Below are 18,072 nucleotides of genomic sequence, written 5' to 3' on the forward strand. Positions count from 1 at the left end.
ATCAAACTTTTTCTCCATGGAGCACGTCATGTAGTTTGTGATGTTCCGATATGGTCGGCCGCTGGGACTCAATTGCGCCCAGGAGTAACACCAAGAATGCTGGGTGGTCCGTGTACTGTATCATATGGCAATCCTGAAACTCTCCAAACCACGAGCCAGCATCATAACAATTCCCCCACTAAACCCGGTCTAGTTGTTTCTTCATTTCTTATTCCTTTCGGCCTGAGCTTTGAGATATGCCGCTACCAGCTCCTTCTGCAATTGGGCTGGCGCTCGCTCATAATGACTGAATTCCATGCTGAATTCGCCTTTTCCTTGCGTCGCGGCTCGCAAGTTACTGCTAAAACCAAACATCCCGTTCAGACTAGCATCAGCCCAAACGGTGAAGTCGTCAACACCAACCTCTGTGTCGTTGATGATCGCATTGCGTTTTTGCAACAAACCCACAACATTCCCTTGGAACTCAGTGGGAGCGGTCACGACGGTTTTCATCAAAGGTTCCAGCACCACAGGATCTCCTTCCATGAAAGCTTTGCGGAATGCCTGTTGCGTGGCATTCTTGAAGGCCTGTTCACTCGAATCCGTCATATGGGTAGCACCGTCGTTGATGACCATGGATGCACCGAGAACTTTGTGACCGATCAAGGGGCCTTTTTCGCATGCTGCCATGAAACCTTTTTCACAGGCAAACAAGAACTTCTCGGAAATAGAACCTCCAACAACTTGCTCTTCGAAGTGGTTGGCGTCGAGTTTGCCTGTGGGCTCCATCCAGCCCACAACACGAGCGTAATCGCCGGGACCACCGGTCTGTTTCTTGAGAAGATGGTCGAAATCGGCTCTCTTGGTGATGGTCTCGCGGTAAGCGACTTGGGGTGGACCAGTTTCGCAATCAACCTTGTACTCTCTCCGCATTCGTTCCACGTAGACTTCCAGGTGGAGTTCACCCATGCCAGAAATGATTGTCTGCTCGCTTTCGACGTCAAAGTGGACTCTGAATGTGGGATCCTCACGTTGGAATCGCGCAATTGCTTTGGAGAAGTTCGGCAGATCTTTGTTGTTCTTGGGTTTAATGCTGAGGGAGATGACAGGTTCGGGAACGAACATGCTGGTCATGCTGTATCCCAATTGGCCGTCGGTGAAGGTGTCTCCGGAGGCACAGTCAACCCCAAACACCGCGCAGATTTCTCCAGCTCCGACTTCGGAGACTTCTTCCATTTCATTCGAGTGCATGCGTACAATGCGAGGGACCTTGATTTTCTTATCTGTTCGAGCATTGAACACATTTAACCCTTTCTTCAATTTGCCTTGGTACACGCGAATGTAGGTGAGTTGACCAAAGTTTGATTCTTCCAGCTTGAATGCTAGGCCAACGAATGGTAAGGAATTATATGGAATCAGTTTGACGGGTGCCTCTGCTTGTCGACGATCTAGAGCCGTGTTGGAGACTTCAGACGGGTTGGGAAGATAGTCGCACACTCCATCCAACATTGGCTGGACAAACTTGTCAGCAAGCGCAGAGCCCATGAAGACGGGGGTGAACTTGAGAGAAATAGTCGCCCGTCGAATTGCTGCCTTCAATTGCTCCACTGTGGGTTCTTGCTCTTCCAAGAAGAGTTCGGCAATTTCATCATCAACGTCGGCCAGCGTTTCAATAAGCTTTGCTCGTCGCTCTTTTGCAAGTTGTTGAACTTCGGCAGGTATCTCGTCCTTGGTGACGATGATTTCACCACGAGCGCCTTCAGCATAGCATGTTTTCATTGTGACCAAATCAACAACACCTCGGAACTCGTCTTCGGTACCAATCGGGACTTGGACAGCGGCAGCGGCAAGTTTAAGCTTCTTATTGATTTGATCGACTGCTTTGAATGGGTTCGCACCCATTCTGTCCATTTTGTTGATAAAGCTGATTCTGGGGACATGGTATCTCCTCATCTGTCGATCCACGGTGATGGTCTGACTTTGGACACCTGATACGGCACACAAGATCATCACAGCGCCATCTAATACTCGGAGCGCTCTTTCCACTTCAATGGTGAAGTCGATGTGGCCGGGGGTGTCGATCAAATTGATGTGGTATTTCTCCTCTTTTCCATTTTCCATTTTGACCCAATCGCAGAAGGTTGCTGCTGATTGAATCGTGATGCCCTTTTCTCTTTCCAAATCCATAGAATCCATTTTGGCACCGACGGCATCTTTCCCTCGAACTTCGTGAATGGCATTGATGCGCCCGGTGTAGAATAATACTCGTTCCGTGACCGTCGTTTTGCCCGAGTCAATGTGTGCCTGGTAGAATGAGCACGTGGAATTGCGGGATAGAATCATGTTGCACCAACCGCAATACCAATATTTCTCACTCTAGAGAGACGATGTGCCTCCTCCGCCGATAGATTGTGGATGATTGTCTCCTGTGAAAGGGTATCAGGGTCATGAGCTTCGTCCAACCTAAAACGCGTCAATTGTGATCAGAGAAAGGAGATTTAAGGAATTCTTACATTGCAGCAGCCGCCCCGGCAGCATTTCGTCTTTGCTGCCACCGTCGGTCTAAGGGCCACTGTGTTGCTTGTGACTGCAGTCCCCTGGAGCATGTCTGTAGAGCTGCGGTGGATGCGCATCGCCGGCAAACCCATTGGCGGGCAACCATTGAGGGTAAGGAGCGCAAAAGGCTACTGAGGAGCTTAGGAGAGCCTCGTATAGCACGAGATGCACTCATCTTGAAGGATTGGAGAGACAGTTAGAGGTGAGGTAGGTGACTGAAATGCGCGCTCAATCGAGGGAATTCGAGGGTTCGCGATCATGGGTACTACCCTCGACCTTTTTTTTTTCCTCCAAGCAAAGAAAAAATGTTCCTTGCCAAGCGTCGTGCGGGTCCCACTTAAAACGGAGCGAAAACCGCAGGGTAATCCTACTTTCATTTTCTATACGCATCATCTCTAGGATGACTGAGCAGATTAGCTGGATAGATGCGTGAGGGTCCAGGGGTTGCCAACGATGAGTTAAGGGCTCTAAATACCCTCGAGAGCGCCGGTGTGTCCGGTCAGCCTGTCGGCTTTTTGAAACGAGTTCCATTCTGAGGCTCCTTGATCCCAGACGCGCTTTCACTTTAACACCGAGGGAGACACTGATGCCGGGGAAAGATATGTGATTAGCGGCCTATGTACATGTGTATCTCGCCTGATCAGACATCTGCCTTTTGATTCTGTACACCCATCCTGCCACTGTCAAGTTCGAAAGGTCAACTGATCACTTTGTGTTCTTCCACTTTGCCCCCTGTCAACTCCTCCACGTACGCTTATCCGTTGAGGTACCCGAACGCAGGCAGGGAGGTCGATCTGCTTAGGTGAGTACCTGCAGAGGCTGGAACGAGATAAGCGGAGTCGCTGTACGAGGAGAACGATGGAAGATATCGATTCGAGGTCCTAGAAGTGTTTTTTTTTTTTTGTCAAGCCGGAGCTGAGACAGGTGCGGATAGCAAAAAAAAAACGAAACCACCTGAGTGTCCCTCAGAGGGATGACTTGTTCAACATCGTGAGCAGCCCGAAAGCCGCGATCATTCTGAAGATTAGCATATTTCCATCACCAGGATTCTGGGGGAAGCCAGCCTTTGCAATGAGCAATACTACTAGCCTGTAATGCAAAAGATTAAGTCGATGACCTTGGCAGGAAGCTGTTTGGGTTGAGCGATATTACAAGATGGTTGTACAATGGATGGACCATAGTGGACTGTGATACAATGAGCCGATGAGAAAGGAAGTCTTGAGGATGAAGGGCTAGAAGAGGGCGAGAGAAGAGGGAACTCAAATGAGGGAGAAGGAGCTTTTGCACCTGCTCAATTTACCAGAGCTCCTGCCCGTCACTGTGTCGGAAACGACGATGCTTCTGAAAAATTGTCAATAACTTATATCGGATAAGGTAAAAGCAGCCTGTCTTAAATGAAAACATATGAACGGAGAGACATTTTGGAGGAATCAAGGTGGGTCCCAAATCCCTCATGAAGTCGTATCGAATTGCAAAGGTCTATTCTATCAATGGAATGCTGGACAGCAATGAGACCTATCTATCTACCACTGCTGGCAAACTCTCCTAGCTGCTCAAGATCCTTAGCCATTGGGTCCTTTGAGGATTCTTTGCATTCCGAACCACAGGATGTCGGTTGTGTGTTTGGGCTGGACAGAGGGAGGAGACTAGAGGCCAACGAGAGTGAGGTTGTTGGAGGGGGTTTCTGGAGCTCCGACTGTCGCTTGTGGTCTTGCTTGTGACCTTTCTCAGGCTTGAGAAAGAGAAATACTTCGAGAGAAGGGATTGTGACTTGCTCAGCCAATAGTGTTGCTCAGACTGCTGTTCTTGCTCAGCCTGTTGTTCCCGTGGAGGGTGTAGCTCTGGCTCTCGATCTTGCTCTGAGGGCTAAGGAGGTTGGTCTCGTTATGAGTCTCGGTCTCGTGCTGGGTCTCGGCCCCACTCAGAGTCTCACTCTTGCCCTGGGGGGCTGAAGAACATGTGATAGAGGATGAGGCGGGAATGTTGTTGGAGATGGAAGAAGGCATGTCAGTGAACTCAAGATGGTCTCTGTTTCATTGGATAAACGGTCCTGCCAAAATACTCATGATATCAATGGACTCACGGTAAACCATCCCAGCACAGCTGAATGTCTTTCTACGCGTCTGATAGCGATAGAATGCCTGATGTAGCTGAAATCCAAGACAGAATTACCATCGAGGATAATGATTGTCGAAAATAAAATGGATTGAGAGCCCTGATTCTCCTGCAGCGATATCTGAAAGACCGTGCTCCTGTCGCTCGCATTGCTCTGGCGTACCCTCCCAGCGCTTCTCGACTCTGTCGTGGCTCTCTTAACGCTCTCCCGTGCTATACCGGGTGTCACCGGTTCTTCCTCATGTGCTCGATCAAAGTGGCCTCGCTCCCTTTCCTATACAGTAAACGAAAAAAAGTAACCGCTGAAGGTTAGTCCGGGGTATAAATAGTGCATGAATTTTTCTTGAAAGCACGGCGCATAAGTTTTTTCTGCTCCGAGACAACACCAAACCTCGACCTAAACCTCAAGTTTCTGCAGCATTTGGTTTGGCATCGATCAGGAAACATGCAAAGGGCGTCACCCAGAGACAGGGCACGTCTTGAATGACAAGTACCAGTAACGCCTCATGAAGAATTTCGGTGATCAGATGATTGCGACTATTCAGCTGGATTTGCTTTGCTGCATTCACGAGTTCCTCAACTGTAGGACAGCGCTTCATAAGGAGGGTACCTCGTTCATGGGAACATTGTGGTCTGAAGCGAGCACAACCTGATGCTGCTCTTCATCTCTATCATATTGATTCTGAATAATTCCGTGCGATTCCCGAATTCTGGATTCGTTGCACCGAATATTGAGTATCAACCGTCGACATCGATCATTTGAATCGGCTTACTGCTTGATGTTCAGGATTCCATGGCTTCGTCTGGACCACATGGGAACATGGACGCGGAAATCCAGCTAGTCGCAAGGCTGGGGGAGTCAGATTATTGAGGATGCGTTGGCAGCACGTGGATTAAATGGCCCCTTTTTGAAAACAGCGGTCTTTGGGCGCCGCTTTTGGTAGCCTTTGCACCTATGGGTGATCGTGATCGTGAACATCATCCGGATTTGGCAAGGCGTGCTCCCATCATGATTTTCAGTCGTGGTTATAAGGATGTCTACAACAGGGCACTATCCCTATACAACGGAACCACCCGTTTCGACATTTTGAGCCCCTCGCTCTTTGGTCTGAATACAACTGTAATGTCCATAGGCCCCCTACAATTGTAATCCCTAGTGCAGGATACGTGACAAAGGGGTCGTCGATCCTCCACCTCATTTCGTGCAGCATGACATCACAAATTTTCGCCGAGGAAGTGCCTCATGATCAATACGAGGAGGAAAAAATTAAAAAAAAAAAAAAATTGGCCATCGGTCCCATGATGGACGTGCAAGAATCTGATGACAAGTCAACCGGCAAGACGGCAACAGAAAGCCTTGGCCAGGTAGTATCTCCGCAAGGCTATGGATTTGCTCCCCTTGCTAGTACGGAGTATAGAGACGAGATTTGTTTGTCGACGAGGGTCCACCTTTCGAGGCAGTGCTGCGGCGGGGTGTGCAAGCTTTGGTATATCTTCTACTCATCTCCTAAACGGTAAGGATTGGCTTTTGCCAAAGGTCGGGTGCACTCGTGTCCAAGGCGGGGAAGATAGCGAAGAGGGATTTTGAGTTCTTGGACAGCTCAAAGGGAAGCTCCAAATCCTCTTCAATAGTTGGCTTGCATGATCCAACAGGCGTCTGCGCTGGCAGAACTCAAAAGACCAAGACAGGCTTTGGCTCGACGGGCCAGACTGGCGCCCAGAGCATGGCTGGTGAGGTGGCTTGCGAAATTTTGGCTACTTTATGACAAGTTACAAAAATCTCTCGCGGAGTGTCCTCAGCATCAGTATCCTCCATATGAAGAAAGACACATCAGGCCCTCTTTTGCCCTCATCGCTTTCTTCATCCTTTTCACATAGCCATCTCAGCAATGTCGGTCACCATCTATATCATCTATAACAATAGCGCCTCTTTTCTTGGAAGAATCGGCTACGGAATTCGCCGATTGAGTACGACCCCGGAAACTCCTTCAGCATGTGCTGCTACGGACCTCACTCACGGCGGTGCTCACCCTCACGAAAAACCCGAATGGATAGCCACTAAGAAAAAGATTCCGGCCGACATCAAGCAAGTTCATTATGATGAGCTCCCACCCGACGTATGTGATGTTCTCCTTCTCTCGTCTCAAAACGAAGGACCGCCCCCCAGCTGACTTTTTTGATTTAGGTAAAGAAATACGTGGAGTCTAACCGCTACAAATATCCATGCATTGTTGGCAAGGGTCCAGATGGCCGCTTCAGGATGCTTCTAATCGACTACGAGATCGAAGAGGTTTCAGACAACTGCAACAAATTCCTTCAGGTGCTGAAGACGAAATTTCAACAGTCTGGCCTTCCGTGGGATTACTCGTCAATTCAGCCTACCAGTGCTGCATGAGCTAAGATGTCCTATGCTCGCTACCTCTTTCGCAGTGATCGCGAAGCTGTGAGGCGAGTCGGATCGAGGAAAGATGTAGAAGCACGACTTCACGGACATTTATTTTACCATCTTTGACCAAGGCGCAAATGATGTGTACGTGGTAGAACTGTCAGACTATGATTATGAACCAAACAGGATAGTTTTCTTGTGCTGCCATTGATCGTTCGTAAATTCTGCAGAACATACTAGGATTGGCGTATGTGCTTTAGCCTGCGAAATTAGGCTCTAGATGCCCTCTAGTGCCCATACATATGAAGACATTAGATTAGCAACCACCAATTTGCCTACTGCACAATATTAAGCAAACGCTGACGTGATCCCTCATGTTATCGCTTATCGTACGAGATCATCAATGTACATCTCGTTTAATCTAGCGATGAACCACGAGGTTCGCTGAAGTAGATGGAAAGGAGAAGGAAAGGAAGCAGAATTTGGGCGGGCATATCACGGACGTTGAGAGCACAGGGGTACCTACAATCAAGTACTATCTACAAGGAGAAGGCAGGCTGGTAAGCCTGAGATCTGGGTGTGGCGGATAGTGTCCTCGAAAGAGCAACTTGTCTCACGCCTGGAAAACGGTGCCAACACTCCAATCCCAAGACATTCCCGAAGTTTTATGCCTCCCCGGATTTCAGAAATGTAAACAGAACTCGGCAAAATAAGGACTTGGTACTAATATACACGAACCCAGAGCCATAATGGATCATCTTCTCAAGATGACATACGCCATCTATCCAGACATTGAAATCCCGTACCTCTGTGATGGCTGGACATATTCGGATCCCTTTGAAACATACCCAGAAAGACTGGGCTTCACGAGATCTGATCTGATAAATGCTCCGTCCTCGACCCAACCAGCTACAGAAGTCGACAAGCTCCTCCAAGCGTTATTGTTCTTCGGCCTGCTTCAAACCATTTTTGGCTCATTATTTGAACGAAATCAATTCATTCGGTCAAACCCGACTGGACAACGTATCATATCTACACAACATCTACGGAGAATGACGGTCTACTTCAACGAGAAAAGACCAGATCGCCTAGATCCCGGATGGAACAAAGAATGGAGGAATATACGAAAATACCTGGTTTTGGCAAATTCGATTGTCGTGGCACGACAGGAAAATTGCGAGGCGCTGGGCCGGGTACAGACGCCGACTCAACTTCTGCTGACAGTGTTGCTTCAGTTCCTGGCGAAAAATTTAGGTATACCTGATGAAGTAAGACGGTCAAGAAATCTCAAGAGTGGATTGATTGAAAACATGATGATTGAACGCGGCTGGTGTCGCAGACAGGTTGCCTATCTTACCGAATCCTTACATGTTGAGAGTTTGTATACGCTTTCACGAATCGAGAGGCCAGATGCGCACTTGCGGCACTCGATGGCCTGTGAGACTGTTGATTGCGTGGCGAATCAAGTGGACAGAGAGACCTACAGGACCAAACATGTCTGTCATGACGGCTCCTGTGCCCCTGTCACTGCGAATCAAGAGGAAATGTTCAACATGCTTAAATCCGGCCATTTACCACTTATTGCGAACCGAAATTATGCGGACCGAAATGACATCAAATTGCTTGATACACGGAGCGCCCGGACATACGTGGCAGTATCTCATGTCTGGTCGCACGGCTTGGGTAACCCAAGAAACAACTCGTTGCCCAAATGTCAACTAGCTCGTCTGAACCAGATTGTGAATGATCTTTACGGACACGAGGAAGAAGAGCAGGGGGTTTCGGTGCCGTACTGGATCGATACCATTTGTTGTCCTACAGATCCGACAGAAGCCAGGGCCCTTGCGATTCTGAACCTCAGAAAGACGTACAGAGGAGCGGACAAGGTTCTTGTTCTTGATGCAAATTTGGAAGTAATTAATTCTGCACCACTTTTCGTCCCCGAGATAGCTCTCCACATCTCCTGTTCCACCTGGCTGACAAGGCTCTGGACACTTCAAGAAGGCGCCCTCGCTGCATCCATCTACTTCCACTTCGCTGACCGGATCATCGATCTGGCATCCATAGAGTGGAGTCTGCGGTATGATCGTTCATGCCGCGAATTCAGCGATCTTTTAGGGGGTTTATATAATTTCCGCCACGCGGACCAGAAAGACATGGGCCTTCCAGCGTCGGGCTTGATACAGTTCCTCCACGCCTCTGTCCGGAATCGGTCAACTAGCTATGCGAGCGATGAGGCACTGTGTCTCGCAACGTTGGCGGGTCTAGATATGGAGGATATTGCCAGGTTCGAAGGGGTGGAAGATCGGATGTATGAGTTCTGGAGGCTGCTGAGACCGGCTCCATCACTGATGGCATTCTGGAGTGGACCCAGGATGAGAACGAAGGGACGTAGATGGGGCCCGAGGACGTTGAGGGGGGGATTCGATTTGAATTTGGATATGAAAATGGCGGCCAGAGAGGAGGAGGAGGCGAGTATGAGAGGTGAAAAAGGCGCTGTTATTACGGAGCGGGGGATGATGATCATGGCGCCGGGACTCATATTTGAGGCTCAAGAGCAAGACATGAGGATGGAAATAGGGCCTTTAGTTAAAGGAGAGCAGTTCTTGGTTCAATGTGTGAGTGCCGGGGAGGAGAATAAGGAGAATAGCTGGTTCCATGTTCGCAAAACCAGGACAGACGAGGTATCGGACAAGTTGAGCCAACTACCGCCAGCATCTTCGGAGGCTTGCCAGACAAAGACTGAGGGAAGGGGAGGCCACTGCGATCAATGTCAATATGCGTTGATCCTTAAACGAGGCAAGCGTCTTGACGTTGCGAACTATGACGAAGGCGCAATTGATCATCAGGCGCTCCTTGTCAGTATCGAGCAGGGACGGCCAGGTATGGTCATCTTCTCGGACATTATATATAATGTGTCCATCAACCAGTTTCCGGGTGAGGTGCGGCAAGATCCCCGAGAGGTCACTGGATCTGCTGTTATCTCGGTCAGTGATCGTTCCACGGCCAACATCGACCATTTGGCATTAGTAAACGGGGTTGAGATAGGATCGGAGTTGAAAGCGAGTGGAGACAAAGAAAAACGGCTACCAGTTTTCAATGGTTGGATGCTCCAAGATACGCAGGAATGGTGTATTGGTTGACGCTTAACAGGGATAGACCAGAATGGTCATAGACTCAATGGTCTTAATCGACAAAACCCAGTATCATTCTAAAGTGTTGGATTTGTGTCCGCCCTTATCCAAAGAAGCCGGTGGAACCTTAGTCAGAGACACCAGGCTGATCGCTTCAAGGGGGAAGTGTGTCATATATGTTTGTCATCTTCGAAAAGACCCTGGCCGTCAAAGGCTGTTGATGGTATTGATTTCTCCTGCCCGCATGGACTTTGGAAGTAGTCTTATCATGAAGGGATGTATAGCAAAATATAAGAAAAGGAGGTATGTGAGCCGAGGATTTGGGGATAAAGTGGATTCAATAGGGTGGATGTAAAATCGTGAATCATGAGAGACCATTGACTCCGTCAGACGTACCAACAGCTAGCTAGAAACCCCGAACTTTTTGGCCATTTTCATCACGCATTCTCTTAGATATCAGCTTTGATGAGATCCGCTCCTTTTTCCGCCACGGCGTACGTAGTTGCCATGATATTCCTGTTCATTCAGAGTCAGTAACAACCATAGGAGAAATCTCGTGAAGTTTTTTGTGGGAGAGGGGGGAAAAAAAAAAGTGGTGGGGTTGGTTTGAGGCTGAAAGGACTTACCCAGATATATGGCCCGGGAAAACAGAGGCATCCACGACGCGCAGTCCCTTGACACCTTTCACGCGCAAGTTGTTATCCACCACCTCACCCATCGCACACGTCCCAATTAAATGATACTGCGTACTAATATGATTCTTCACATACTCAACCCTTTCTTGTTCAGTATCCAAACTCACGCTTTGAGGCGGCAATTCTCTCTCTGCCAATGACTTGGCCAGCAATGGGTGCTTTGCGACTTGATCCATCCACTTCATCCCCGCAGCGAGGATCTTTGCGTCGACTTCGTTCCGGAAGTAACCGGGGTCGATTTCGGGAGGGGCGAGCGGGTCGGAAGTGGTTATGTGGACGGTGCCGCGGGACAGGGGGTGTTCGAGGCACATAAGGAGGGAAATTTGTTGTTTGCCTGATGGAGGAGCGCCGAAGAATTGGGTTTGGTCACTGCCCTTGGCGACATCAAGGCGGCAGGGGATGCAAAATGTTTGGAGGTTGGCGAAGGTGGGGTCGCGGAGTTGGTCGACAATCACCTGAATTTTTTTTTTCAAGGGTGGTTAGTATTTTGAACAGGAAAAACACGCGGATGATACATAAGATCATATGATATTGCTCAGGCTGAGAGCGAGAGGAGTTTGGCCGGGATTGACGGAGAGAGTACATACTTTCTCTTGAGCCTTCTCAAAAGGCGTCTTTGCCAGGGACTTCTGCTGAATTTCATTGATTGTAGCTTCCAATTCTTGAGGCGATACTACCGACGCATACGAAACGAACCCCATCATCATACCAGGAGAACCATACGGGCCTTTCCGAGTCTTCTGATACACATCCTGCTGCATTTTCATGAACTCTTCATCATGCAGGGCGTCCATGGAATCGATACCCGGTTTCAGATCGTACAAAAGCCCGCCGAGCACATGGTCCTGGAAGTTTGCGCCGACACCTTTGCTCTCGACGACACAAGGGACACCCGCGTTCTTGAGAACATCTGGATCACCAATGCCCGAGAGTTCGAGGAGTTGAGGACTCTGAATGACGCCGGCAGAAAGGATGACTTCTCGATTCGCGTATACAGCGAATTTCTGGCCTTTGTGCACAAATTCGACGCCCGTGGCGGTTTTGTTGTCGTCGAGTAAGACCTTTGTTGCTTGAGCTTCGGTCAGGACTTGAAGATTCGGCCGGCCGAGATTGGGCCTCAGGTATCCGGTGGCGGCGTAGGATCTGTTTCCAGGATCATCCGTCCGATTAATGGCGCCGAGGCTGGAGTAGAAGCCAAGATGGTCGCCGCTCCAGGCATCGTAGATGGTCTTTTGGGTGCCAGTCACTTCATATGCGGCCTTGGCAAAGTCAACTTCAAGCGGCATGTACCAATCGTTGAAGCTCGTGTGGATTGGCCCGTTCGCGCCATGGAACTTGTCGCCTCCGGCACAGGGCATAAATTGAGGGTCCTCATGTACAGGTGTCCTGTCGAGGGTTTGATGCTTGCGGAAATATGAGGCCAGGCCGTCCCAGCCCCAGCCTTGGTTACCCATTGCTTCCCAGCCGTCGTAGTCGTTTCTGCTGCCGCGGACGTACATGAGGTAATTGATCCCGGAGCTGCCGCCGAGGATTTTCCCGCGGGGCATCGAATAAATTTTATTTCCGGCGTTGGGTTGAGGGATGCTCGTCATGCACCAGTCGTATTCTTTTCGGCCGATCTGGAGAATGTAAGTACGATTTTGTGTCCTGGGGGAATGGGACGGGGCTTAATGGGAAGTCAGGTGCTCAGCCTCGTCACGTGCACCGCACGTGATAGACGGGTGGAGAAGAGTTGGCGGTGGAGGGACGAATCGTGACAGGGCCCGGGTAGTCGATGTTATGCGTTATATTGTAATCACGGTTGTGTTTAATGACGCCAACTCACCATTGTCGGATAGAGAGATGGAGTCGAGACGCTTTTGTCGTTCATTCGATTCTCTCCCGCCTCGAGAACAGCCACGGAGATATTGGGGTCTTCTGTCAAACGAGCCGCGACGACAAGCCCTGCAGTGCCTCCTCCCACGACGACAAAGTCATATCTTCGAGAGACAAGCTCACCGACAGAGCAGAGGGCATGGGAGGAGGTGCCATTGCTGTGGCCGTTGGCTCCGCTGGTCACTGACATGTTGCTCCTTGGTAAAAATTTCACAATTCAGACACGAGTCAATAAGCCAGGGACAGGTTGTGAGACGACAGGTGTGCATTTCAAGAGGGAGACCAACAGGCTGATCTTCGTTTGTACTTCTGCCTTCCCCCGCATTGCGGACTTCATTGAGCCGGAGGATCATGTTTGCCGGGGGTTGTTGACATAGAGCCAATAAGCTCTATGCCGTTGATCTTCCCGTGCTGGTGAGAGTGAGGACTGTATGAAGAAGAGGGGAAATGCAGGGAAGCCGAGGGGCCATATTGAGAATTCACCATCTCGGAATCATGGAGGCTTCGTCATTGGTACAATGGCGGTGTGGTACACGTATGCATTGTACACCTTCCTTAGACGGTGATTACACGTAACTTGCAGCATTGTAACAGTAAAATCGTGTGCTGTTTATTATAGCAGAGCTGAGGTTAAGTAGGCAAGGGACATACACAGGCCGACATCAGAGGGGGAGGTACCCTCTTGATAACAGAGCCGCGTAAGAGTATGGACCATGGCCAAATCTTGGGCTAAAGTTAGGCTGATGGAGACCGAAGTTTGTACCCTGCGGTCTAGGTGGCTGAATGGAGCAGAAATACTTGAACTTTTGTTGTTTGTTGAGATGCAAAGTCAACAGAGCTCGATAGAGGATAGGTTCCTGAATGGCTGGTGGCGGAGTGCTGCGGACTGAAACCCTCTCCCAATCCGAGCCCCATCGCCCAGCCCCGGGGACAGTTGGGACAATTGGTCCTCTTGTTTCGCTTCTCATTAATGCTGACCATTCTCGAACACTCTGAGCACCTCTCACCTCTCAAGCACCGGGGGGAAAATTTTTCTTCATCCTTTCTCTGACACACAACCTAGTCCCGATTCATATATTTGATCCAATCCAGCCGTCTTGATTCGGATGGCGCCCATGAATACAGCGCAACCCCGAGCCATATGTTGCACTTTGTTTATCTCCATCTGCCATCTAGTACCCACATGGCAGCGGTTGTTGGGCGCTCAAAATTCTTTCTCAGCTCCATCTCGAAGCGCCCATTTGGGAGATGGTGAGTGGCTCCCATGTCTCGAACTTTGTGATGCCCTGAATACTAGAGTCTGTCAAGCATTTTGCATGTGCGTTGTACGTGTGTCGATGTTTTGGTTTTCATCGCCTCATCCGAGGACCTTGGACCACAGTTGAGGCAATCAATGCACTTTTCTCCTGACCCCCTGCATTAACATGGCATCCGCTGGAGTCCGCCAACGTGCTCGCACCACCTCAAAGTTATGTATATTTCGGACCTTTCCATCGTCTTCGTTGTTGGCTGATCATTTCTCGATCTCGATTCTTGACTTCGACCTACCCTTTGCGTCATCAACGCCCACCTACGGTCCTGCAATTGAACATCACTCTTCATTGATCGCATTGTAACTCGGGCTGACGTGTCGTGTCAACTCGTTGTCATTTGATCCATCTACTCCCTTCCATAGCCCCGTACCACTCCATTATCCCTCATTCGTTTCTCACGCCACTGGTTTCACGGTGGGCGGAATCCCCGGCTTCGTACCAAATTTCAACCACTGGCAGCGCTACTTAATTGTCACTTCCCATCTGTGCCGCCTTCGAAAAAGTCCCTGACTTGAATCGACCAACACAACATATCTTGATCAGAAATCACTTCCCCTCAACCAATCTCATCAGCAACGACACCCTCCCTCCCAGCCTCGTCAACATGCCTCAAGCAAACTCTTCAATACGGTACTATGCCGAGTATGAGCATACTCTTCGAAAAGCCCATGAACGATCCAAATCATCCCCACCATCTTCGGCTTCTTCTTCTCGAACCTCTTCGGCAGTCTCCCTCCAGCCGACCTCATCTGTGGCGGAATGGTGCCATCAGATGCATATGATACAAAGTCGGAAATACGAATGGTGTCAAGGATGCCATCCCAAGCCTCCGACCTTGAATGTACCTTCAGAGAAGATTCTGCGACAGCAGAGAATTAATCACGAACCGGGTCATGCCTACGAATGAAGACAACGAATTGATTTGTGCTCTGGTTGACACTTTTAGCATGGTGTTGGGGGCGATTTTTGAGACTACAATTTCGACTCTTTCTTGGGATTATGTCTGGGCCCAAAACAAAAGCTACGAATGGGCGACTTTTGCGTCTTGTACGACCTTATGAACCATCCAACGATCTTGATTGCGGGAGATACACAAATTACAAAACGACCGTAGTCAGCGCCTATTATGGCTCTCGCTCCTTCAGCTTTCAGTTTCTCAATCTGTTCCCGGAACATGCCTTCGTATTCTTCCTGCTTGAAGACCTCGTTGTTGTCATTGTCAGTAGTTAATTATTTGGTTGTCAAACTTGTGTCCCCTGACTTGTACTTACTTTCGTGGCTTCAATGGCACTGGGCCTGCCTACTTCAGTGTCTGCACCGGCCTCCAAGACGGTTTTGATCACCTCTGGCTCATTCGTGAACACCACACCAGCCAAAGGGGACTGGCCTCGATCATTCAGTCTGTTGGGATCTGTCCCGTGCTTGACTAGTCATGAGACGAGTGGTGCGTGGCCGTGGTAGGATGCAAGCATAAACTGATATGAGGGATTCCCTCGTTGTGTCGGCCTGGCCTGGCCCGGCTGAAGCCGTGATTTTTTTTTTAAAAAAAAAAGGAAACGCTGCTATTGTCGCTGACTCCCATTTATCTCATGTCCTTTACGTACCAGTGTATCGCCTTTGTCATTTGTCAGGTTCGGAGGTAGTCCACGTGGGAGAGCCTGTTCGAAAATGTCCATTTGGCCGTTTCTGGCGGCGTCGAAGAATCGGCCTGCTAAGGTGATGGCTTCTGGAGGTGGTTCGTTGGCTGACCGCGGAGCTACGGAAGCTTTGGCTGGAAGAGCGGCGTCCATCTTGATCTGATCTTCTCGGTTATGGGTATAAAAAGACTGATTAATTTGGATATACAGCTTGTCTCGTGCCTTGTTTGAGAAGATACAGATTGTCGATTGCGGTCTATCGGGGTGACAACTTTTGATGTCCAGATGGATTTTGACGAATGAGACCCCGCCTGAGATGGAAGTGCGGATGTGCTGACACCATTTTGTCCGGATTAATGTCCCCGGAGGCTGTTCTAGGTCTGGTGGTTCTGCAGCAATCAAGAGGGTAGGCCTTCCACGTGACATTTCGAGGCTGAATCACGTGATTGTTTTTCGACTGGTTTGAAATCCAAGCCGCTAGCACCAACTAGACATGGCGCAATATGAATTGCGTGCTCACCTCGGCCGCTGATTGTCTGGTTCCAGGGCAGTTGATACCACGGCCGCTGCACACCACTCTCCCACTGAACTTCCTCTGCTGATGCCATCATGGATCCCGCCCACATCATGTCGAAGCAGCGAGAATTTCGCCCGTCATTTGCTCGGGAGAATGCCAAAAAAGATTTGTCGTTCGTGAATCTGTGCCCACGTTTTACCAATCTTTTTCCAAGGAACTTACAAGCCATCCTATATCTACCTCTCGCCGCCCTCGTTGATCCTTCGCGTCCTCTCTTCTCCCCTCATTCCGGACGACTACTGGCATCCTCCTTTTCAGCACAAGTTACTTCCATATATTGAACAAGATGGGTTCTGTCGATCGCGTTGAACCGTATGTGGCCATTCTTCTCTCTGGGCAACACAACCCTCAACAAGATCTTTGGACTAACATACTCCGTCTTCAGTCTCCGTCTCGGCTCCATTGCCCCCAATTTCCAGGCCGAAACCACCAAAGGGCCCATCGATTTCCACGAATTCATTGGAGACAACTGGGTTATTCTTTTCTCGCATCCGGTACATCTATCAATCCGGCAAGGCCGAAGGTAACGAATTGACAAAAGGTAGGAAGACAGAACACCGGTGTGCACAACGGAGCTGGGAGCCTTTGCGAAATTGGAGCCGGAATTCACCAGACGAGGAGTCAAGTTGATTGGGCTGTCTGCAAACACCGTCGAGAGCCATGACGACTGGATCCAAGACATCAATGAGATCAGCGGCAGCAACTTGCAATTCCCCATCATTGGAGACAAGCAAAGACAAATTGCCCTGAAATACGACATGCTCGACCACCAGGACGCCACCAACGTGGACGAGAAGGGAATCGCATTCACTATCCGATCCGTCTTCATCATTGACCCCAAGAAGACCATTCGAACCATCCTCTCCTACCCGGCCTCCACCGGTCGAAACACCGCCGAAATCCTCCGAATCGTCGATTCGCTGCAGACCGGTGACAAGCACAAGGTGACCACACCTATCAACTGGGTTCCTGGTGACGATGTCATTGTTCATCCCAGTGTCAAGACTGAACAAGCCAAAGAAATCTGGCCAGAGATGAAGATCATCAAGCCCTACCTGCGGGTGACACCTCTGCCCAAGGAAAAGACCACTGCGGCTTAAGAGGGACAACAAGTGAGGGGTTGGGAAAGGCTCTCAGGACTTGTTTCGTTAATTAGCCCATGAAATTGGATATTTACGAGTCTAGTGCAACCAGAGACAATCCTTCGAGGAAATCAAATCAATTACGATCAATCGAGCATGTCCAGTAGTTTCACCAACACAGGGTACACGTGAATTTGTGGACGCGGATGAAGGGATATTGGCGTGTAGATGTTGAGGTGCATAAGCCACCGGCGGCGACCTGCATGACTAAATCATGATCTGGCAGATATGAGCGGTGGCCGCAGCAATGGTATGTCTGTGCATATATCGTGTGCAGAATATTTTATATCCTTGAACCTCGTCGGCAGGTCGCGTTCGTAATTGTGGGTGGAGGGGTACCTGGTTCGCGCGAGGGGAAATTGTTCTGGTGCCGGAGCAGCAGCGATACCTAAAGAAGAGTCTTAACTGATAGCGGTTAGTCTTGCTTGTAGTCGTTCCTTCTGCTAATAGCCGGCTTGGCATCGATCCGGTCGGACAAGTCTCTTACTCGCAAGTCTAGACTTGGATGCACGACCTCTCATTACCATCATCAACCATTTCCTCCCTCCACAGCCTACGTGGTACAGATTGATTCTTCCCTTTCACGTCCCCTTTCCTCGGATGACCCTGTGTAAGGCTAACTCATTCGGAATTTGAATTACTGTCGACAGCCTTCTAGCCGGA

The 18,072-nt window shown here is 49.6% G+C and overlaps 7 protein-coding genes across 7 annotated transcripts; 4 read left to right on the forward strand and 3 right to left on the reverse strand.

Annotated features, from left to right (window-relative positions):
* Window positions 1-201: 201 nt before the first annotated feature.
* Z518_10625 (elongation factor G, mitochondrial) lies at window positions 202-2,710 on the reverse strand (the record flags this gene model as incomplete). The annotated part of the gene is made up of 3 exons (XM_013412167.1): window positions 202-2,283; window positions 2,334-2,442; window positions 2,493-2,710. The coding sequence occupies 3 exons, from the start codon at window positions 2,708-2,710 to the stop codon at window positions 202-204; spliced, it is 2,409 nt and encodes an 802-aa protein (XP_013267621.1).
* A 3,829-nt stretch (window positions 2,711-6,539) lies between these two features.
* On the forward strand, window positions 6,540-7,045 carry Z518_10626 (uncharacterized protein; the record flags this gene model as incomplete). Its single annotated transcript, XM_013412168.1, has 2 exons — window positions 6,540-6,767; window positions 6,836-7,045. 2 exons carry the CDS (start codon window positions 6,540-6,542, stop codon window positions 7,043-7,045), a joined length of 438 nt encoding a protein of 145 aa, XP_013267622.1.
* A 740-nt stretch (window positions 7,046-7,785) lies between these two features.
* Z518_10627 (uncharacterized protein) lies at window positions 7,786-10,179 on the forward strand (the record flags this gene model as incomplete). The annotated part of the gene is made up of 1 exon (XM_013412169.1): window positions 7,786-10,179. The coding sequence occupies one exon, from the start codon at window positions 7,786-7,788 to the stop codon at window positions 10,177-10,179; it is 2,394 nt and encodes a 797-aa protein (XP_013267623.1).
* Window positions 10,180-10,619: 440 nt separating this feature from the next.
* Window positions 10,620-12,930, reverse strand: Z518_10628 (uncharacterized protein; the record flags this gene model as incomplete). Its single annotated transcript, XM_013412170.1, has 4 exons — window positions 10,620-10,686; window positions 10,797-11,320; window positions 11,453-12,484; window positions 12,691-12,930. 4 exons carry the CDS (start codon window positions 12,928-12,930, stop codon window positions 10,620-10,622), a joined length of 1,863 nt encoding a protein of 620 aa, XP_013267624.1.
* Window positions 12,931-14,657: 1,727 nt separating this feature from the next.
* On the forward strand, window positions 14,658-14,960 carry Z518_10629 (uncharacterized protein; the record flags this gene model as incomplete). The annotated part of the gene is made up of 1 exon (XM_013412171.1): window positions 14,658-14,960. One exon carries the CDS (start codon window positions 14,658-14,660, stop codon window positions 14,958-14,960), a length of 303 nt encoding a protein of 100 aa, XP_013267625.1.
* A 65-nt stretch (window positions 14,961-15,025) lies between these two features.
* Window positions 15,026-15,843, reverse strand: Z518_10630 (uncharacterized protein; the record flags this gene model as incomplete). The annotated part of the gene is made up of 3 exons (XM_013412172.1): window positions 15,026-15,256; window positions 15,325-15,474; window positions 15,658-15,843. 3 exons carry the CDS (start codon window positions 15,841-15,843, stop codon window positions 15,026-15,028), a joined length of 567 nt encoding a protein of 188 aa, XP_013267626.1.
* A 738-nt stretch (window positions 15,844-16,581) lies between these two features.
* On the forward strand, window positions 16,582-17,367 carry Z518_10631 (uncharacterized protein; the record flags this gene model as incomplete). Its single annotated transcript, XM_013412173.1, has 2 exons — window positions 16,582-16,761; window positions 16,813-17,367. 2 exons carry the CDS (start codon window positions 16,582-16,584, stop codon window positions 17,365-17,367), a joined length of 735 nt encoding a protein of 244 aa, XP_013267627.1.
* Between the last annotated feature and the right edge of the window lie 705 nt (window positions 17,368-18,072).

This window comes from Rhinocladiella mackenziei (assembly GCF_000835555.1).
Source record: "Rhinocladiella mackenziei CBS 650.93 unplaced genomic scaffold supercont1.9, whole genome shotgun sequence".
Taxonomy (NCBI): Eukaryota; Fungi; Ascomycota; class Eurotiomycetes; order Chaetothyriales; family Herpotrichiellaceae; genus Rhinocladiella; species Rhinocladiella mackenziei.